This window comes from Narcine bancroftii, chromosome 2, assembly GCF_036971445.1.
Source record: "Narcine bancroftii isolate sNarBan1 chromosome 2, sNarBan1.hap1, whole genome shotgun sequence".
NCBI classification, from domain to species: Eukaryota; Metazoa; Chordata; class Chondrichthyes; order Torpediniformes; family Narcinidae; genus Narcine; species Narcine bancroftii.
The window spans coordinates 33039646-33062903 of NC_091470.1; the positions used below are offsets into that span (position 1 = coordinate 33039646).

At 42.1% G+C, this 23258-nt stretch overlaps 1 protein-coding gene and 1 long non-coding RNA gene across 7 annotated transcripts in view; one reads left to right on the forward strand and one right to left on the reverse strand.

Moving 5' to 3' along the window:
- The window catches only part of LOC138753335 (inositol-tetrakisphosphate 1-kinase-like), a 262270-nt gene that overhangs the window by 193191 nt on the left and 45821 nt on the right, over nucleotides 1-23258 (forward strand). For all 6 annotated transcript variants that reach the window (XM_069916215.1, XM_069916218.1, XM_069916216.1 and 3 more), the window contains 2 exons: nucleotides 422-547; nucleotides 5295-5412. In XM_069916215.1, coding sequence (XP_069772316.1) covers nucleotides 422-547; nucleotides 5295-5412 — 244 coding nt within the window. The remainder of the gene's footprint in view (nucleotides 1-421; nucleotides 548-5294; nucleotides 5413-23258) is intronic.
- On the reverse strand, nucleotides 19920-21942 carry LOC138753338 (uncharacterized). Its single transcript, XR_011351113.1, has 3 exons — nucleotides 21756-21942; nucleotides 20186-20275; nucleotides 19920-20090 (listed from the first exon to the last, which is right to left on the reverse strand). It is a non-coding gene; the product is annotated as an uncharacterized lncRNA (long non-coding RNA).

A 23258-nucleotide genomic window follows, 5' to 3' on the forward strand; every position in this document is an offset into this window, starting at 1 on the left:
GAAACTGGACACCAGGAGGAAACCCACACAGACACAGGGAGAACGTAGAAACTTCTTCACAGACATTTCTGGATTCAAACCTGGCACTGTAATAGCTCTGTGCTCGCCACCATACTAATCATGTTGGCCAAATCTTAGTTATTGAGAAACAAGACATTTCATTGTCTTGGATGGACTGGTGAGGTTTCTGTTTAACTTGTCACTCCCTCAGTACTGCATAGACCTTGTCCTTCAATTTAATTGTTGGATTGAGGTTATAATTCATGCACTTTAAGCTATCAAAACCTATGTGTATGGGTCCAATCAACCTCTTCTTATGAGGGCGGATGCTATTGTGATATTAGTTTGTGGAAGATCTGCAGAAAAGAAGCCATTTTTGCAACAAAATAAAATCTAACTTTTCATTCTGTCCTTCTCGCAGCTTGATTTGGAAAAGCCAATCGAGGAGCAGGGGCCACTTGACGTCATAATCCACAAACTGACCGATGTCATTTTGGAGGCTGATCAAAATGACGCGCAGGCCCAAGAGCTTGTCCAGAGGTTTCAGGTGAGGTCGCAAATCCGGCTCCATATAACTCTGATGCACCTATCACGAAAGTTGGATAGGGTTGCCAGCGCTCACAGAGAATCATTGGGAGCACTTTGAGAGGAATAAAATCTTTTTTCCCTGTGGGGAAAATTAATTCTGATTAGCAGTTATAAAACTAAATGGAAATGAGGAAGATTGTTTTTTGGCCAACTGTTGGGGAATCATCCTTTTGGATAATGATTGATTTGGCCTAGGAATTTGTGGGTTGACCTACTAGTACTGGGTGAAATGGAAGATTGAAGCTGGAGGCCTTGTGTTGAGATCCCCAGGGAAGCACAAAGCCACCTTGGCAATCCACCTTCAAAATTGGAAACACTTGACAATTTCTTGCATTCACCTTGGTGGATGACAGCCAGGGCATTGCTGAAGATTGTCATTTGGTGGAAAGAGAAGCAGAGCTTAAATTGGAAATCCATGGGTTGTTTTCCACTGTTTACTTGAACTTTTTTTAAGCCTTGTAATTCTTTAGAGGAGAGAGAAGAAAATCACGGTGTTCAGTCCCAGGTTTGAAGGGAGTTAAAACTAGAGGACAAATGTTTAAGGTGATGAGGAAATACTTAGAGAAAATCTGAGACACAAGATTTTCACACGGTGTGTAGCTGGGTATGTGGAACGAGCTGCCAGAGGCATGTTCAATCACAGCATTTAAAAAAAGATTTGGACAGATACACAGAGAGGAAATTAATAGAGGGATAGTAGAGTCAAATGCAGGAAAATAAAATTGGAGTAGATAGGCCCCTTGGTCAGCAAGGGTGAGTTGAGCAGATGGACTTGTTTCAGAATCAGAATTCATAGTCATAAACAAGTCATGAAATTTGTTGTTTTGCAACAGCATCATAATGTAAACAATCATATTATAACCATCTTACAACATTACTATAAAGATATAATAAAGACACTACACAAAAGCAGTGTCTGGTTCATTGATAATTCAGGAATCTGATGGCAGCATGGAAGAAGCTGTCCTTGTGCCGTTGAGTGGTCGTCTTTAGGCTCCTGTACCTTTTTCCCAATGGTAGCAGAGTGAAGAGGGCATGGTGTGGGTGATTGGGGTCTTTGAGGATAGAGGCTGCTTTTTTTAAGACACCGCCTCATGTAGATGGCCTTGATGGAGTGAGGTCTGGTGCCTGTGATGTCACAACCCTCTGGAGTTATTTCCCCCACAATGATCAGGAAGACATCAGTATTTGCTGTCTCATGGCTGTTAATCACAATGCTTAGACCCTCCAGTGCCAGCTTGACGTTAGCCTGGAACAAAATGTACGCCGCGACCAGAATGATGGCAGTGGACCCTCTTGGCAAATAGAACAGGCAGCACTTGATCACCAGATGCTCCAGGTTGGGGAGCAGGACTGGGATATGACCATCACATCTGTGTACCACGATGAATCAATGATGACATAAACACTACCTCCTCTGGTTTGTCCAGATGCCAGTGTTCGATCAGCACTTTGGATGGTGTAGCCGTGTCTGGAATGTCAGTGTTTAGCCATGTTTCTGTAAAGCACATCACAAAGCTCTCCCTGATGTCTCTCTGATGTTGTAGTCTGGCTTGAAGTTCATCAAGTTTGTTCTCCAAGGACTGTACATTGGCCAGGAGGATGGTAGGGAGCAGAATCCTCGGTCCTGGCGTCCCAGCTTGACCTGTAGCCCCCCTCTGCGTCTACGTGGTCGGGTCTTTACCCAGCCTGTGGGTCTGCAGCTGGTAGTTCCCACGGTGTTTAAAATGGTCTGTGCGCTGTCCCTTTAAATCACTTGTGATGTTTAAATGTTCTCGGCGTCTGCTGTTCGTGACTTCCGTGAAGTTTAAATCGCCCAATCGCTGGCTGTTTAAAACTCCCGCAGTGTTGTCGTTTCACTTGCTTGAGCATCAGCTGTTTAAATGTCCCATAGCCTGACGGGGACTGCCGATTCCAAGGTCTGCCAGCGATCTTAGAACATTCATATTATCGGATTTTTGATTTTGTGCTTCTAGTTTTGTGTTTGATTTTTGGAAGTTCTGAACAGGAATATTTGATTATTCCCATCAAAACTGCTCTTGACACAACTTGGAAATGTTAGGCAACTCTAAGTGTAAATAAGCTGAGAGACCCTGATATACATGTCCGAGATCTCTGTTCTTTGTTCGTGACAGAGTGATTTTGATGATGGCCTTTTACACAGCTGCTGTGTTCCATGAAATTATTGCCATTTTCCTGGAATGCATGCTGTGTAAAAAGATCGGAACAAGAATGAAGATGCCATTCCTATTCCAATATTTTACCTCCTGGACTCCTAGTAAAATTTCCTGAACGCCTTCAGTCTAAATGCTGGCGATCCGTGAACAATGGACTAATGTATCGATGACACACGTTGCAAGTCCCGCCTCTTTAACGACCTCATTTCCAGTAGGCTGTTTAAACTCGCATGAGGAAACAGAGATTTTGAGTTTTGGTCGCTCGACCAATGCTGAGACGTCAAACGTTCTTCAACAGTGAAATCACGCAAATTCTAAGAAAACACATTAATTGGTGCTGGTGTAACTTCTCCAGTGTAAATAAAGTAAATTTATTTTAGACAAGTACACCAAACGCCACTAAAAGGCCATGCACAAAACAAGGATGTAGTTTTGTCAGTAAAACACAGTGGGATTCAGTGTCGAACATGCCAAACTAACAACTTGTGCTCTTGAGCTGATTTCCTCTGGAGTAATTGCTGCACTGTCTAGTTGTGACAAAATACATTATTAGGAACCAATTGGTTAGAACAGACAATGTATTTTCCCCAATATATCTTTACAATGTGCTGTGACTGTGTTGTCTTTCAGTCTAAAGCTATTAATTCCCTTTTGCTGGGTATTCCAACTGATATTTTCCTCTCCAAGAAGAAATAATCCGTATGTTGAGGGTTCTGACAGGGTTAGGAGGTTAGTCATGCAAGAGGAGCTGTTTGGGCAGGAGGTAGTGGAGAACCCTTTGACCCTGGCCACAATTACATGTGTTAATGTTTGCCTTTCATGCAGGATTCTCATCATGGTTCCCTTCTCCCATTACCGAGAGTGGTCAAATTTAAATTCTTATTCTGCGTCATTCCAATGTCTTGAGAGGCTTTGTTTCTTTGTCCCCAGTTGATTTGCAGAATTACTCCTGCCTTATCCCTTAAGCCATGTGATAAATAATAGCTGGCCACTGACTCACATTTCTTAAAACAAACAGACCTTGTCTTCAGTCTTGTTTATTGGGATAGTTGTGTTAAATTTGAACAAACAACAGGAAGATGGAGGGAGTTAGCAGGTCAGACAGCATCCATGGAGTGAAATCAACATTCAGCATTTCTGGCTGGGCTGCTTTCTCAGGACTCTTTGCTCAAGAATTCCACAGCTGCACTTTCACGTGTCTCTCATGTAGTGTTCGATGTGAGCAGGTCGTATCTTGGTTCGGCAAACATTTTCAATGGGAGTTTCACTTGATTTCATATTGATGGCAAAACACAGAGGTGTTTTGATTTCTGTTTTGCCCCCTCTCTTGTTAGCCACCCACCCCATCTAGATCCTTGCAACACCGAAATCCTCTCCCTGTGGTGTGCTCCACCCCAACACGTTCCTTTCCAGGACCAGCAACAACAGAACTTGGAACAGATTTCCACAGGCCTGTGATCGGGGTGCAAAGTACAAGAAATGTGTGGTAGAGAGAGGCTGCATTCCTAATTCTGCTGGAGAGGAAAAAATTAGCTTGGTTTCATTCAGGGTTTTCCAATCTCTCCGTCCCTGTATTCCAAGTCCCTTTGTAGTGTTTCCATCTACAATTTATCTTCAGGTTTCCTTTCTTCCTCACGCTTCTGCCTGGGCGAGGATCCCATCTTCTGAGCCTGGTTTTGCTAGTGAAGAAATACCTTTTTCCAACTTGGGTTTATCAACATCTTCTGCATGCTTGAAAATTGGTGTGTGGGATTATTAATTGTTATTCTGTGGTCAGTGAACTTCGTCAATTCCTACTCCCAGATATGACTACCAATCCATGCAGAACTAGACCACTAAGAAAAAACTGATATGGGACCCACGGCCAGGTCTGATCAACCTGTGGTGGGCATGCCTTGGCAGTGGGTGTCTTGTGTTTAAAAGGTCGAAACACCGAATTATGCCAGGGAATGTAACTGAAGATGTGTCCCACACTGGATAGCATCCCCTAGTGGCCATCCTCCATTATTGTAACTGAGGCAACCAAGAGAGGATCAATCTAACCCAGGGACCAGATACCTGGCCCGTGATCTAAATTTATCTGTACAGCGCCACTGCCACCCCTCACCCCCAATTTAACGTCACCGCTGCCACACTCCCCACCCCCCAAACTGAGTCTGACACTGCCGAAAAATCAGTGCGGCACACTGTTCAACCATTGACTCACCATCTGTCCAACGCATGGTAAAAGGTTACCCCCTTTTACACCTCGTCCTACAAATCAACGATGCCAACCGGTCTCCTGTAGCGAAGGAGAGGGTTTTTTAATCCTCTTTTGAATAATTAGCTTGTGAAAATTAATCAAGGATGCAATTCCTTGCGAAAAATGAGTTGACTGAACTCGGAGTGATTCATGGGGAGGTGGGGGTAAACATGGATTTTTTAAAAAAGCAGGCTGGAAGTATAAACCCCAGGGAATTAATATCAGAAGAGGTGAAGGTAGGAATATGTTCTGAGGAAATATGCTTATGTACCTTGTGTTTATTTCAGGATTACATTGATACACACCCAGAGACCATCATACTGGATCCACTCCCTGCAATCAGGACCCTCCTGGACAGGTGCAGGTCTTATGAGCTGATTCGCAGACTTGAAGGCTACATGCAAGGTATGTGGTGAAACGCGCATTGCTGCAACTCAGAACAGAAGTTAGATTTGCTAATTATCTGTTTTTTTCTGTATTCCCAAAACCTGAATTTTAACAGATTTTTGAGAGAGAATGTTTTCTTAAGGGTTCCGAATGAAGTCCTTGGCATGAAATGTTAGTTCTGTTTTTTTCTCTCTCTCCCTCCTGTCTGACCTTTTGAGTGATAATAGTTTATTTTTTCATTCACATTTTCAGCATATTTTTGCTTTTAAATACTATCTGAAGAGTTGCTACGCTAATGGTCTCACGTGGCAGAGGAATGTAATCCTGATAAGTTCAAGGCGTTGTATCTTGAGTGATCTTGTAAGAGTAGACGGTACACCATGAATGCCTGAGGAGCTCGGAGGTACAGGGGGACTTCAGTGTATAAGTTTAAAAATGCCACTTAGTACAGTGTTTTTCTTTTTAATGTAACATAGGTGTCAGTACTATTTGTATTGCTATACGAGATTTGTTAATACTTTATTATTATGTACCTATGGAATATTTATTTGATAAAACCAATAAAAGTATTGAGAAAGAAAGAAGCCAATATCATTTAAATTTAAGCTTACAGTATTTTTCACAAAATACTTAATACAGAGAAGAATTCTTCTGCGAACAGACCAGCAGATTAATGCTAGAAGTACACACAGCCGTGTATAGATCACAGTTTACTGCACCGTTTTTCACTTTTTATTTCCATTCACGTACCACTTTAAGTAATCCCTATGGCAGAGGTGCTCTGTGATTGGTAACGGATTACTTAAGGTGGTATTTGAGTGAGGGGTGGGGGGGGCAGACGAAGGTTGAGAACCACTGCTCGAGACCCAATTGTTACTGAAATATTTTGCGTAAGAAAAATTATCATTGGCCCATTTCCTTAGGAGTTATGAAACCGTGCACATAACGAGTTAATTAGGTATGATTAAAACAGTGGTTTTCAAACTTTTTTTTCCACCCACATACCACCTTAAGCAATCCCTTACTAATCACAGAGCACTTCCGGCATAGGGATTACTTAAGGTGGTATATAAGTGGAAAGAAAAAGGAAGAATGAAAAAGTGACATGGTTAGCAGTTTGCACAATGATATTACAGCGCCAGTGACCCCGGTTCAAATACGACACTGTCTGTAAGGAGTTTGTACATTCTCCCCATGTCTGCGTGGGTTTTGTCCGGGTACCTCTGTTTCCATCTACCCTTTGAAACATACAGGGGTTGTAGGTAATTGGGATATTTGGGTGGCACAGACTCGTGGGCTGGAAGGGCCTGTTACTGTGCTGTATGGGGTTCATTCAGGAGTACAATGGCTGCAAGGAAGAAACTCTATTTAAGCCTGTGGTGCGTGTTTTCACACTCTTAAGCCTTGTCCCTGATGGAGGGAGAAGAGAGTGTTTTCAAAGTGTGATGGGTCTTTCAGCACATTGGTGTTCTTTTCTAGGCAGAGATCATGGCGAGGAGGAGTGTTTTTTAATGTTCTGAGCTGTGTTCACCAACTCCGGTTTTTTCTTGCTTCCCATTCCGTGCTATGATGCGGCCAGCAGGTATGGTGCACAGGACAGGGTGAAGTGCTGAACTTTCTTAGTCTTGTATGGAAGTAGAGGCATTGGTTTGCTTTCTTGATCATCATGTCAATGTGCTTGTCCCAGGTTAGGTCATGGGAGATAATTATTCTAAGAACTTGAAGCTGTCAACTCTTGACTCTGCCCCCCATCCCCTTCCTGAAGTTGACCATCACCTCTTCGGTCTTGTTGACCTTGAGAGAGTTTGTTTTCGTGTCACCATGCCACTGGACCTTCAATCTTTTTCCTCCAGGTAGGTAAGGCAGTGATGAAGGCCTGTGAAAGAATTGCCTTCACTAGTCAAGGCATTGAATAGAAGGACGGGGAAACTGCTGGGTTTGCTTTCCTTGCAGCACAAGTGGGTGGAGGAAGATACAAAATTATAAGGGGCATTGCACAAGGTATATTGTAGAAAATGTTTTCCCAGAGCAAATGCCTAAACCTTTCAGGCATAGTGGAAGAGTTAATGTCTGGAGGGAACCTAAGGAAGAACTTTTTTTTTAAAAACCAGGAGGACGGTTGGAATCTGCCAGCCTGACAGATTGGTCATCATGACATTTAAAAACCATCAAAGCAAGCATTTGAATTGCTTAGGCAAGAGCCGGTGAATGGAATTCAAATAGCTAGGTACTTGATGGGCATAGGGGACTAGTTCTGTTCTTTATTACCCAATGTCTGAAACACACAAAATTTTTAATGGGCTTGAGAGGCTGGGAAATGTCAGGGAGAGCCTAGCACCATTAATCTCTAACTGGGAGTCCCCAGTATCATTAACCTCTCCCTGACTGGGAGAGCCCCGACACCATTGACCTCTCCCCAGCTGATAGAACCTGGGCACTGTTTACCCCTTCCCAGCCGGGAGAGGCCTGGCACCATTGACCTCTCCCTGTTTACCCCTCCCCAGCCGGGAGAATCCTGACACCATTGACCTCTCCCTCAGCGGGGAGCCAGAGACTGACAAATTGCACAAGAATGGATCTCTGGATGGGAGTACTTTGCTTGCATTCCCTGCTTCCTCATAACAGTCAAGTATTTAAGGCAGAGATTGATAGACTGTTCATTAGCAGAGGTTATGGGGAGAAGGCAGTGGAGCTGTGTGAGAAAATGAATCAGCTCATGATTAAAAATGATTGGGGCAGACTTGATGGGATGCTCCTGTGTCTGACAGTCTTTATAATCTACTTTTCTCTAGACTGTGGTGTTTCCCGGGTGCAGGAGCTCATTGTGGTCACTCTATTGGTCATTCTTTTACATGGCTCCTAGCTGGTGCTGCGTGGGAGTCGTTGGCTGTGGTCTGACTCTTTTGTAAATGAGTAGATTGTCCCCACAGTTAGCACTAATGAGGAGGGTAGTAATGACTAAAATAAAACCAGAAATTGACAAGAAAGAATGCGTAACATGGAAGAGAAAAAGTCTTCTACAAAGTTTTATTTTTTTCTTGTGCTTCCAAGCATTTGCCATTGTTTTGAATGATTTGTCATTTAGAAATGTCCAGCATTGGCCATTGCCAGAGAAATCACGCTGTTTAAACTCCCAATCCTTGAACAGACAACAAGTTGATGCTTTGCCCTTGGACCCAGGATGATTTGAGAGTTAACTGACTGCTATTGAAGAAAGAATGGTGTTTAAACATGCCAAAAGATGAATTGTATAACCAGCTAAAATTTCATAGACTAAATACAATTTTTGTAATCCTGTTAGAATGTTAAACAAGATATACTTATTGCAGCTCCTTGTGGGTATCTTGTGCTGGAGAAACAATAAACAATTCCATCAAGGCCGATCTAAAATCAATCATATGTGCTGACACATCTGTTTGATTGTAATATCTGCAGTTCATCAGGGGTTTGATAAAATGTCAGCTTTTGTGGAGTTGGCAGAGGCCAATGGAATAATACTGGGGCTTCCTCTGGCTTTGAGTCCTTGGATAAACACAAGTTATTTTCTTTCTCTTGACAACAGAGGAGGCTGAGGAACAACTTAATTAAATAAGCTGTATAAAATTCAACGGTACTCAAAATAAGTCAGAAGGACCAGTTTCACTCAGCAGAGTTGTGTAAAAACAAAACGAGATTTAAAAGAGGGAAAGGTTGTCCTCCACCTTGAAGGTGACTGAGACCACGAAAAGGAGGTCGCGTCTGAATCCCTCATTACAGGAAGTTTATTGATGGATCAGGATCTGCTGGGCTGTGGAGATAGAAGGGAACCCTCATGTTCTTAAACCCTTACAGGGTTCATTTCCAGCCTTGAGCTCCCTTCCGGGATAGTTTCCGTAAACACTGCACCAAACTTTAATATGAATTCCTGAGAAGGGTATGTGCTCTGACTCATCCATTTTCCTTTTTTTTTAAATTTTAAAAAAGGCCTGGTGAGTTAAAATAACTTTCAATTCACTCTGAAGCCTGTTCTGCTTGCTAATCGAGAAAGCAAGGATATGGAATGTTTTAATGGGGGTTTCTTTTAAAGGGTGAACAAATCTATTTTATAAAATTTTTTGCATTGGCACTTATTGGGTTCTGCACACTTTTCCGTGCGGTGTCTAGACTGGCATCTGCTAGGTTTCCTGTACTCTGTTTAACAGATTAATCTATTTGCGCATTAGACCAGGCCATATGTATTGGCCCTGGGCACTTGTATATCACTGTTACTAGTAGATAGAATCATTTATGGTACACTACTGGAGCAGGCAATTCAGCTCATTGGGCCTTTATGGCTCTTTCTATTAAAAGTGTAAGGCCAATTTTTTTTTAATGAAAACTTCCATTAAAGCTGTTTACATTCCAACCAATGTTTTCCCCAAACCAAATACTGCTTTGAGGAACCTAGCCACTAAAGGCATTAAAAACCTTTCCTTGTTCACATGTGGGTTTCCCATAAATCACCTTTGTTTGGTCTTGGAGGATGTGACATCTATAAAAGGCATTACAATGGTGACAGAGGCTTAGAAATATAAGAAGCAGGAGCAGACGTATGGCCCTTTAATGTTCAGTGTGGGTTAAAGGTTCCATTATTGTCACGTAATACTACATTTAGAATGTAACATACTTTAACTTTTTCTCCAATGAAGACAGTCACCACATTGTCCAGCGCCCCTCACAGAAATGAGGCCCCAGTGAGGAACAAACTCGCAACCCCTAGTTTACAAGACCAATGCTCTAACCACTAAGCTATTGGAGCCCATTGTCCTACACAAAAGCCTATCGGAGTTTATTGTCCTATACAAGAGTACAATATACAGATGTTCTGAAATTCTGACTTGCTGTAGCAAATAAGAAAATTCAGCAACTTTGGGGGCATCTACTTTTGCTTCTTTTTCCCTGGTTAGAAGGGGCGCTGGACAATTTTTGCTGATAGTGAATCTGTCTCTACGTTACGGTAATCAAAAGGAAATTTTGTGTAATATCACATTTTCTGTTTTATTACATGACAATAAAATAATCTTGAAGTTACATGAGATACACCAACTACAAAATTTAAATAACCATAAATGCAAGACAGAGACTGACAAAATATCAAAAGATATCTTTGGCTTGGCTTCGCGGACGAAGATTTATGGAGGGGGTAAAAAGTCCACGTCAGCTGCAGGCTCGTTTGTGGCTGACAAGTCCGATGCGGGACAGGCAGACACGGTTGCAGCGGCTGCAGGGGAAAATTGGTTGGTTGGGGTTGGGTGTTGGGTTTTTCCTCCTTTGCCTTTTGTCAGTGAGGTGGGCTCTGCAGTCTTCTTCAAAGGAGGTTGCTGCCCGCCGAACTGTGAGGCACCAAGATGCACGGTTTGAGGCGAGATCAGCTCACTGGCGGTGGTCAATGTGGCAGGCACCAAGAGATTTCTTTAGGCAGTCCTTGTACCTTTTCTTTGGTGCACCTCTGTCACGGTGGCCAGTGGAGAGCTCGCCATATAACACGATCTTGGGATCACTTACGGTTAGTGCTTGAAAACAAAACATTTCAGAACACAGATCTTTTGGCAGACCGATGGTAGATTTCAGTTGGGGTTAGAGTTGTATGGGGAGATTTAAGAGCTTGATAGCTGATAGATTAAAAAGTGTTCTTGAACCTGGGCTTCAGGTGTCTGTACCTTGTGTTTGAAGGGAGCAGCAAGAAGAGATTGTTACTAGGGTGATGTTCGCTGTCCTATTGAGGCAGCACACCTCACTGATGCTCTCAGTGGATGGAACGTCAGTGCCTGTAATTTGGACAGGTGACTTGGACTTGTATGACTGTGGTGGCTCTGCATGCACAATTTCCCCATGTGTGGTGCCGAGATTACCATCTGACTAGGTTTGCCACTTCTTACAGCCATCTGCATTCTTGGGCAGTCAGGTTTCCAAACCAGGCTGCGATGCAACCAGTCAGTATTCTTTTCATTTACACTGTAGAATTTAGATTGAATACTCAAAAACCTGCCGAATCTCCTCAGACCTCATAGTATGCCTCTTAGTTGCCTCAGTGAGCTGGCTCCAAGAGAGATTCTATAATATGTGTACTCCCAGGAACATGAAGGCATTAACCTTCTCCACTGCTGTCCTGGTTGTCCCAGCTTTTAAAAGGATTAAGACTTACCTAATTGTTGACTTCCATTTCCTGACCTGTTCTCCACAACCTCAATTTTCCCCAAAGTTCAGCAATAAATCTATCTTTTCCTTGAATATTCTTAACGATTTTACACCCATGGCTTTTGCTGGCTTGCAATCCTTTGAGAGAAGGAGATGAGAAGGGAAAGATTTAAAGGGGACCTGAGTGGTGGGTATGTGGAATGAGCTGCCAGAAACAGTGGGAGAGGTCAGGACAATTACAAAGTTTTTTAAAAAATTAGACCAGTAAATGAGGAAATGTTTAGGGGATACAATTCAAACACAAGCAAATGGGGCCACCTTGGGTAGGCAGCTTTGCCAGAATAAATGATTTATGGCAAAGAGGCTGTTTCCATGCTTGATTCTCAAGAATATTCTGCTTGGTGGACTGTCATGTAGGTGGCTGTTGGAGAATCAAGAGGGTGTCAATAAGAAAATAGGTTGTAGGAAATGTGGGGAAATTGTTGAAATGTTGAGAGCTGACATAAAATCAATAGGCTGAATGGGCTCTTTTTGTATCTTAAAGAAATAGATATAAAAGGCTTAACATTTGAACCAGCAGTTTACAAATTCACTGTTACCCTGGACTGCATCAAAATGGCCCTCTCTGTTGTAAATTTTCAAAGATGAAACATAGTACAATTTAAGAATAAATTGGCGTATCAAACAGTCCCTATCCAGTTCCGGATAAGCCTGAGACCACCTGTTAAGACCATAAGATATAGGAGCAGAAGTTGGTCATTCGGCCCATCGACTCTTCTCTGTCCATTCTATCATGAGCTGATGTAAGACTGCATAGACAGCAGATCTATGCAGCAAGGAAATAAATGCAGATTATTTTGCATGCAGCAGACTCCATATTTAATTCAATTTAGAACATACATCATGATAACAGGCCCTTCTGGCCCATGCCGCCTAATTAGGCCCAATTAACTTGCAGCCCTCATACATTTTGAAGGGTGGGAAGAAACTGGAGCAACCAGAGGAAACTCACGCAGACACAGGGAAAAAATACAAATTTCCTAAAGTACAGTGCTGGATTTGAACCCCATGCACTAACCGCACAGCCCGAACTGTGACCCATCTAAAGCAACAGTTTTGATTCTCAACAAAGTTGTCCCATTTTGGCTTGTTCTTGCTCATTCTGTTCGAGCATCATGTCCTTACCTTGAATGAGTTCAGATGGGCTGCAGACGTCACCAGAAGCCATGGCAAATGGCCTAATTTTGGGGCCCAGGACTATTTTCCCTCTTGAACTTCCCAACTTCAATAGAATATGTTTGAATAATCAAAATCATTTTAATTGAACAAAACAGACTCTGAGCACTTCTGCTTTGTCCTGAAGTATTTCCTTAATCTATTCAACCAAACGGTGCACTGCAATTCCCTAAGCAGTCAGGAAATGAAGATACAAATACAAGATTTCTTGATTGACATGTTAATCTTTTAAAGCAATACTCAGAATCAGAATTTATTGTCATGAACAAGTCATGAAATTTGTTGTTTGGCAGCAGCTTCACAGTGCAAACATTTATATAAACCACCTTACAAAAATAAATAAATAAGTCAAAGTAAGGCAGTGTCTTTGGTTCATTGTTCATTCAGGAATCTGATGGCAGAAGGAAAGAAGCTGAGTGCTCATCTTCAGGCTCCTGTACCTTTTTCAACAATGGTAGCAGAGTCTGCAAAGAGTAGTTCAAGGAAAGGTTTCTCTTGTGTCTTGGTGTGAGCTTGCAGGCGCTGCGCTGGATGGGTCACGTCTCCAGAATGGAGGACCATCGCCTTCCCAAGATCGTGTTATATGGCGAGCTCTCCACTGGCCACCGTGACAGAGGTGCACCAAAGAAAAGGTACAAGGACTGCCTAAAGAAATCTCTTGGTGCCTGCCACATTGACCACCGCCAGTGGGCTGATAACGCCTCAAACCGTGCATCTTGGTGCCTCACAGTTTGGCGGGCAGCAACCTCCTTTGAAGAAGACCGCAGAGCCCACCTCACTGACAAAAGGCAAAGGAGGAAAAACCCAACACCCAACCCCAACCAACCAATTTTCCCTTGCAACCGCTGCAATCGTGTCTGCCTGTCCCGCATCGGACTTGTCAGCCACAAACGAGCCTGCAGCTGACGTGGACTTTTTACCCCCTCCATAAATCTTCGTCCGCGAGGCCAAGCCAAAGAGCAGAGTGACCTGGGTGGTGAGGGTCCTTGAGGATAGAGGCTGCTTTTTTAAGACATCGCCTCTTGTAGATGTCCTCAATGGTGAAGTCTGGTGCCCTTGATGTCACAGGTTAACAAACCTCTGGAGTATTTTCTTGTCCTGAGCGTTTGGCACCTCCTTACCAGGCAGTGACGCAACCAGCCAAAATGCTCTCTGCAGTACACCTGTAGAAGTTTCTGAGAGTCTTCAGTGACATACTGAATTTCTTCAAACACCTCACAATGTATATCCCCTGGCAAGCCTTCTTTGTGATTACATTGACATGGAAACTTCAGGACAAATCCTCAGAGTTGTTGACACCCAGGAATTTGAGGTTCTTGACCCTCTCCAATACTGATCCCTAGGATACCAGTGCTCCAGTGTATTCAAGATTTTTGTCCATTCAGCCTCTCACTGTAGTTTTTGGTGCTCTGTCAACTCTTGTAAACTTTGCTTTCTGCACTATGTTGAGATACAACGAAAGAAATAGGAGCAACAAGACCTCATAAATTTTCTCTGAGATCATGGCCTATCTGATCTTGACCCCTTTTCTGCCTGATCTCTCTAATACAGTAAAAGCCCCCAGTTTCCAGTACCTATGGGGGTTGGTAGATGCTGAATAAGTGAAATTTGCCAGTTGCTTGAGATTGTGTTGCATGATTGGTGGACCAATGAAAAGGTGCATCAATTTTAAATTTCTGTATTTTTCACCTTTTTATTTTCCACAATTATTTTTGCCAGTTGCTTGAATTTCAGATAATGGGTAGTTTACTGTGTTTGATTCTCCTATGGGCACCATCCTCTTATTTCAGCCTTCATGACTCACCAGCCACTGTTTGATTCTGAAGGATGTGATGTCTACATGATGAAGGCTGATGCTGTTCTCCATTTCATTGAGATCATGACTGATCTGATGACCACAACTCCATTTTCTTAACTGTTCCCAGTATTCTTGACTCTCCCATAGTCCAAAGAGCAAACTGCCTCAATCTGGAACATTCTTACTGACTCTGCATGTTCTGCTTCCTCTGGTAGAATTTCATTGACTCAAAGAAATTAATGAAGGACATCAACTAAGAAAGGATACCAAATCTCATTAATCCATGGACCTAAAAGGGAGCATGAAAGTTGTATGAATACCACAAAATACTAAAGCTCTTGTTGCATAATACCATTTAAGAAAGAAATATTTCTTCAGGCTCTACCTTTGATGTTAAGCTATGTCTGTTTGACTATATCAGATGTGGATTGGGATACCATCCTTAAGTTGGTCAATAGCTCTTCATTATTTGCTCACCATTGCTTATAACAATTTAAAATAATACACAGAGCGCACATGTCTAAAGCTAAATGATCTAATTTCTGTTTGAATATGAGTTCTTGCTGTGACAGGTGTAAGAGCGGAGGTGTGTCACTAATTCATATGTTATCTTGTCCTAGTCTAGAAAAATGCTGGAGAGAGGTTTTCCATACTTTTGTCAAAAGGTGGTATGTTAATTTTTTTTTAACATAGGTTTAATACTGAATCCTTTGGTGGCGGTCTTCGGCACAATGGGAGAGAATGATTCTTCTCTGTGCTATCTCGTGCTATCTTCTCGTGCTATCTCTTTTGGCGAGGCATGTGATTTTATTTAAATGGAAGGATGCTGCCCCGCCTACTCACGGTCAGTGGTTGTGTGACATCGTGTCCTGTTTAAATATGGAAAAGATTCATTATTCAATTAATCAGATATAAGATTTCAGATGTGATGGGGGTAATTTATAACTCACTTTCTTACTTTATAATTTCATCTTATGGTAATCAAATTGTCTGACTCGTATCTTTCCATGTTATTTTTCTTTACCTTTGTTTTTCATTTAATATTAATCAATGTTGTTAGGCAGGGGTTTCAGTTTTTCTCCTTTTTTCTTTTCCTCTTTATTTTTTTTCTCCTTTATTATTAGCTTTTTTTATATATTGCACTTGGAATATGAATTATGGATATGATTTACAACTTGTGTATGTTTTTGTTACATTGAATGTTTTATTAATTTTATATAATTATCTGTATATGTTCTATATTAAAATTAGTAAAAATATTTTAAAAAGAAAACATATGTCTGTGTTTGGAGATAAGCTTACCAGAGGCAAGTTCAATTCTGTACTTGTTAAATTGTAGTAAAACCCCTGGTGTCCTGAATTCAAGCAACCAGCAAAAAAAAAGAAAAATAAATTTCAAAAATTAAAATAAATAAGAATGAAATGATAGGTAAAATACTCATTTAAAATTGTAGAAGTAAATGTTCTCTGAAGTAACACATAAACCTTTGGTGAAGATGGGAGCAATTATTCAGCCAGCGGAGGGCCTTGGTCATGCTTTGCTCGTAGCAGCTGTTTGTATCAATTTGTTTGAAACAGTAATGGCATCGACCGGCATGAAGATCTGGTTGGCGCCGCTCACCATTGGGGTGACTCTCTTAAAGTGTCTCCTTATCCCTGCTTTGTAAGAGTTGCCCTGGTGAGAGGCTTTATATGTAAACTTGGGGGTGGAGGGGAGTTAATTATCTATAATGTTATTGTTTGTCTTTCGGGCGGCTCCATGGAGGGGGAGGAACCTGCAGATGCAGCGACGGTTAAATGTTTTCAAAGATTGTGACTGAAAATAAAGTAAAATCCTTTAAGGTTTATATATTCATGTAAATGAAGTTTGTTCAGTGTAAGTACAGTCTAGTATTTTTGTCTTCTGTCTTTGAAACTATTTATTCTTAAGGCAGGTGTATTAGGCATTGAAAGAATATGTCTGAAGCAACCAGAAAATACACTTATCTGGCATCTTACTAAATTCCATTGGTGCCAAATACCAGGGGTTTTACTGTATTAGTTAATTATACAACCCATTCCTTTCTGTCCTTGTAGCAACACTTTTTAAACTGAGTTGAACTCCTCTAAAAATCCAGTGTGCTTGTCCACTGGGATTGATTTTTCACCTGTTTCAATAAGTGCCCCATGTGCTCATTAGGAGAGATTGCTGATTTAATCCCTATTCATTTTGAAAGCCAGATTTGGGCTCAACCACATCAACTTGCGTACAAAGGTTCAATGTGAACAATAGTTATATGAATGAGGCACTGGAGTTTGTCTGGTGCCCTTCTAGTTGAGCTTTCGTCGAATGTTAATGTTCTTGGGAAGAGATTAGAGGAATCAAATGGATTCATTTGTGCACTTGGCTGGCTTAGAAACTAAGCTGCAACATTGTTGTGCCAATAAGAAACTGCATAGAATGGAAGGCAAGAAATGGGGCATTCTAACAAGTATTCAGTGAAGTACTGCTGGTGAATGGTATTTTGTGAATGCTCATACAATATTCATCTGGAATTCTAATTCATTTTCCCCGAGGGAGCGAGATGTCACTTGGTTAGAATATTGCCCTTTCACCCCGCAGACTTGGAATTTATCCAGGACTGTTGGGATAAAAGATATGGGAATGATAATGAGCAGATAAACTAAGACTCAACTCCACTCTACTACTCTGATATGGCTTAGGTTGCAACAACACAGGACAAAATGTGACAGCAAAGAGAACTCCAATTATTTGAACTTGGGCCCATCTTCAGGCACCAGATCTTGATGCATCTTTAACCAGCTCCCAATATAGCATCACACTTTAGGAACAAGTGTAATACCTGTGCATCAAAGTAATCCTTACTACCTCAAATAAAATTACTGAATGCTTCTATCCTATATTGATTACTTAAGAGAATGGTGCTTTGTGGAATCCTGTATGACTAAATGATAACTATTAACATGTCAATTAGTCTTGTGAGTAACATAGCCAAGGATTACAGTCCTTGTTCAGTGTCAATAGAGTAGGCTAGCCATCATCCTCAACCTTTTTATTTGGCTCTTGCTCCCTTAGGACTCAGCTCAAAGTTTATGGAATTTCTTCCCTTTGAAGCAGTCATGTTTATTTGGTTTCTTCTGTACTGTAAGGTAAAACATCATGAGATGGGAATGTGTAAGGAGTTACCCTGTACAGGGCTGTAACAAGATGTGAATGCATCCTTGTACTTACAAGATAAGAGAGACATTGATGGATTGAGAAGCAGGAAGCTAGCAGGGAAAGGATAGCAACAGTTTTAGTCATTGGACAAGTAATGATATGATGATGTTCTAAGCACGTATCCAAGGGTATAAAAAATCACCATTTTGCTGATAACGGCAGAATGCATTCTCCGACTAACATGGTTAGTTGCAAGTGTTACAATCCGGTAATAAAGAACAAAGAACCCTGATTTCGACTCAGTCTGGTGTTTGTCTCGCTCATTCATGAACAAAGCAGACCTAACAGTACTTCTACCAACTAGATAAAAAGACATAAAATATTTTGTGATTTCAGTCCGTGGCCCCTCTTAAATGAGTTGTGTGTGCCCCCCCCCTGTTGAGAATGGCTGGTGTAGGCTGTCACTGAGGCTTGTCAAGTCCTTTACCTCCACCACCATCAGGGCTTCTGTCCTGATCTATTGATTTGGATCAAGCTTGGAGCCTTCCTGGTTGGAAGAACTTTGCTTCGAGGTTACTTTTTGTTATAATCCCCAGCTACCAAGGGATTACTGAAGAAGCATTTTGCAACCTGATGTAGCTCAGTCTTAAAACTTCTGACCATTACATCAAAAGAGACATTGTTTGCAGAATTGAATGTCTTGAGTCAATTCTTTTCTCATTTATTCTGCTGATGTGGATGAGATTTTGGTTTATTCCAGGATGCCTCGAGAAATGGTGAGGCTTTGTGTTATCTAGCGTTTGTTTTATAACATGAGAACCTTACCTGGATGCCTGGGAGGATATTAAGGTCACAGTCCAGTTTATTTTTGACAATCCAACACCTTCCAATGTGATTTTTAGAAAACAAACACTGGTGGAAATAATTAGGTCAGAGAGCATTGGCAGAGAGAAAAACAGGGTTAATATTTCTAGTCTGATGAATGGCTATTAACTTGAAATGTTTAATTCTGCTCCTCTCTCCAAGATGTTGCCTGACCTGTTGAATGTTCCCAACATTTTTTACTTTTGCTTCAGATCTCTAGCATTGGTAGTATTTTCTGTGTGGAGCTGAAATGGGATTAGGAGAGGTGGGTACTTAGTGGTTGGTATACACATGGTGAACTGAATGGTCTGTTTCCATAGGACATGACTCTCTAATTCCAGAGGATTTTTTTGTCTTGACCCATGACTTAATCGAATAAACCTCATTATAATTTTGCATGGGATAGGATTTCAAATACAGGGATAAATTATCCAAAAAGATTGTCATTTTTTAAAAGATGAAGTAAAAAATAAATCCCTGTAAAATTGTCCCGTGAAATGAGAAAACACTCATGTGAATCATAAATGTCAAGTATAAAAAAAATGTTGGGCCAAATGGCCTATTTCTGTGGTATAAATATGCTTAATCTGATTTATTCTCAGGAACCAAAAGAATTCTCTCAACGAGTGTTTTGTTTCCCTGGGGAAGAAACCTTGTAAATTCAAAATGAAATGGAGTGTAATTTGATACTGACCTTTTGGAATGATGCTGCATTTTTCCTCTCGAGATGGTCCTTCACTCTCCTGACTATTGTTGGTCCATGGTTGCTGACAAGAGTTAGAACCTCATGTTTGCAGACATTGACTGGCCGAGCTGTGCTGGCTTCTTTATAACACTGCTAAATCAAGACCAAGTTGCCATCATTTTAGAGTAAATGTTTGAAATCTCACACCAGTTTTGAGTTTCTGTGTAAACATCCTTGTGGTTTAATAATACCAATAAAGCCAAGAAAGGAAAATTTCAAGTCCAAATCTTTGGGTAGAATTAACTGTGAAATCTTGGGTCACATTACAATATGCACGCAGCATTATGAGATGCAACAGCTAATACTTACAAGTTAATCTTACAGGTAGGGTGGTTCAAATAAGAGGAACTGGTGCCTTTTCTTAATCTAATAAAATCTTCCTGCTGCTATATTAAATTACAGCAAGTTTTAAGCTCTTTGTTCACTATCACAGAAAAGCAAATGGATAGAATTCATGAGACAGAAGGTTGAACTCTGATGTCCACTTCATTAAACACAACCTAATTCCAGTAAAACTCCTGGTACCCATCACCTATGGGGATAAGTGGATTTTCCGGTTGCTTGAGTTTACGTATTGTGTGATTGGCGAACTAACGACGAGGCGCATGATAGTCTTGGATCCTTTTCTCTCTTTTTACCTCTTGCGCTGCTCCAGGTTGTGTTCTGGTTAGCCAATGACACCAAGTGGACAGTGTTCCCCCTGCAGGTCTGCTGGCTTCAGTTCACAACTGTGTTTCCTGCTGGATCAGTGTTATATTTTTGATCATCCAAATTCCTTTGCCTTTTATAGATCATGTTCCAACTTGTGCAATCCATAGCATTCCCCACTGACCTTCTTAAATCTGTAATCTGTATCAATCCATCCTGCAACCTGGGCCTTTCTGTTCTCTGCCCTTGGAGTCATACAGATTTGGTCACCCAGCTATAGGAAAGATAGCACTAAGTTAAAGATGCCTCAAAAAAGATTCCAGAGCATGTTAAGACTGGAGAGTGGGGAGGCTTGAATTTTGAGAGGCTAGATAGGCTAGTTTTTCTCTCTCAGGAGAAGGGGATATCTAATTGAGGCTTAGAGGGTGAAGGAGGACATTACAGAGTTAAAACCATGAGGGGCATATAAAGAAATAGTCCTACAGTTTGTTTCCCCAGAGTAAGGGCATGAAGACGAGAGGGAAGAGATTTGAGGTGACAGGAGAAGGATTTAAAAGGGACCTGAGGGGATTTATTCCCAGATCATAGTGGATATATTAAAAGACCTTCGAGAGGAAGTGATAAAAGCAGGAACGATTATCGCTGCATTTAGGCAGGTTCATGGATAGAAAAGGTTTCAAGAGATATAGGCTGATTGAGGCCAAATGTGACTAGCTTAGATGCCCTTAACATGAAGATGGGCTGATGTTTCCATGCTGCAAAACTCTGACTGAGCAGAACTGGGCAACGTAGTAGCATGGCAGATAACGCTGCTGCCTCACTGCTCCCAGAGTTGGATCCTGGCCCACTTTCTCCCTGCGCCCGGGTACAAACGACTCCAGGAGCACTGGTTTCCTCCTAGGTTCCCAAGGCATGCTGGTTGGCAGATGAATTGGCTGCTCTAAATATTGGAGGTGATGAGGGCAATGGGAAAATGAGAGCGAGTAGCTTATAGAAAAACATAGGGAGATAGGATTGAAGGGGTTGCTCTGGAAGTTGATGGGCCAACAGACCTCCTGTGTTTTTAAAAACTATTGGATGCAGGTGGTTGGGGGTTGCAAGTGGTAGCATCTTCCACAAAACTCCATATTGCGATTTACCCCACCCCCCCCCCCCCCCATGAGAGGCAGCCTGCATGAGAAATGAGTTGAAGAAAAGAAATTTTGCTTATTTATATTTTTGCCATATTAAATCTGTGAGAGAATATTTTCTTCTGTCTCTCAATTGTTTGGGCAGGTTTTTTTTCCAATCTATAAGGGTGAATTTCTACAATCTGATCGGCTGTAACAGGAGAGGGGGAGTTTGCCAGAATAAGGCAATTGTTCAGATTTTGGATTTAGACGTAGAGCACAGTAACAGGTTATTTCGGCCCACAGGTCCATGCCACCCAATTAACCTTCACCCCTCCCCCCGGTACGCTTCCAATGGTGCGAGGAAACCGGAGCCCCTGGGGAAATCCACGCAGACACGGGGAGAACGTACAAACTCCTTACAGACAGCGCAGGATTTGATCCCCGGTCCCGATCTCTGGCGCCTAAAGGTGTTGGGCTAACTGCTACCCCAACCGTTCCGCCCGCCCCCACCCCCCCCCCCCCCCCCCAGGCATTTTGACGAAACCAAAATTCAGGAGGAACGAGTTGTGCAGAATACTGAAAGCAGGTGAAATCTTGCTGTTGGATTGAAGTCAAAGTGGAAAAATATTGCCCCAATTTTACCATCCCATTTCACTCCAAAAAATAGTCTCCCTTGACAAACTACGGCTGCTCTTTGACAGTGTTGAAGGACTTCTGTGAATGGGCAGTCGGAAATAACTGTATTTGTTTCTGTTTCTCCTGGACTGAACCATATAAACAGCAAGAGTGTGTGGTATAATAATTTGTGATGAATCTCTGCTCGCCTACTGGTTTATGAAGGCAGTTGAGAGTTGCCTGTATTTAGTTTTTTTTAAGAGTGGTTCTCTATCGAGTTGGATGATAACCAAAGCAGAATGCCACAGCCTTTGGTAAATAAACCAGCTAAACCAGGTCAGAGGGAGTGCAATCAGGTTTCCAGAGAAGCCATTGTTTTTTAAAAAGATGTGATCACAGCTGACTGTCTGAGCCACAATGAGGCCTATTGTTGATGTCATATTCAACCAGTAAAGGGCGCCTGAGGTTCTACTGCTACATTCTCACAAGGCTAATTCAATTTTAGTAAAACACGAAAGTCTGCAGACACCTTCTTTCTCCTTTCTTTGGCTTGGCTTCGCGGACGAAGATTTATGGAGGGGGTAAAAGTCCACGTCAGCTGCAGGCTCGTTTGTGGCTGACAAGTCCGATGCGGGACAGGCAGACACGGTTGCAGCGGTTGCAGGGGAAAATTGGTTGATTGGGGTTGGGGTCCTTTGTCTTTTGACAGTGAGGTGGGCTCTGCGGTCTTCTTCAAAGGAGGTTGCTGCCCGCCGAACTGTGAGGTGCCAAGATGCACGGTTTGAGGCGTTATCAGCCCACTGGCGGTGGTCAATGAGGCAGGCACCAAGAGATTTCTTTAGGCAGTCCTTGTACCTTTTCTTTGGTGCACCTCTGTCACGGTGGCCAGTGGAGAGCTCGCCATATAACACGATCTTGGAAGGCGATGGTCCTCCATTCTGGAGACGTGACCCATCCAGCGCAGCTGGATCTTCAGCAGCGTGGACTCGATGCTGTCGACCTCTGCCATCTCGAGTACTTCGACGTTAGGGATGAAAGCGCTCCAATGGATGTTGAGGATAGCAAAGATAAAGATACATAACCAACATTTCAGGCTTGAGCCCTTCATCAAGATATGAACAAAATATAGGCAAGCACCTGGACAAAATGGTGGGGGGAGGAGAATAGACCCACAGACAGGAAGCCATTTAATTGCATTGCGTTTCTTTCTTTATGCATTCTGTTTATTATTTGGAGTTCGGTTGGGAAAAGGTCAGAATCAATTGGGTTTGCTTGGCCTGGCTGACGAGACTTAATTTTACCCACACGCTTGGGGATGATGGCTCTTCAATTTGCAGTTTTAATTTTGTTTGTTTCCCAGCTGCGTTGACTGAGCGCTTCCTGATCTTGGATTGGTAACGGCTGTTTCAGTTCCTGCTTGGGAAGAGCCCTGTTTACAGTGTTTGGCTCCCGCCTGCCTGCAACTTGTGCCCGGAGAAATATTTGGATGCCTACTCAGAATTTGCCACAATACACCGTAATGTTAAAAAA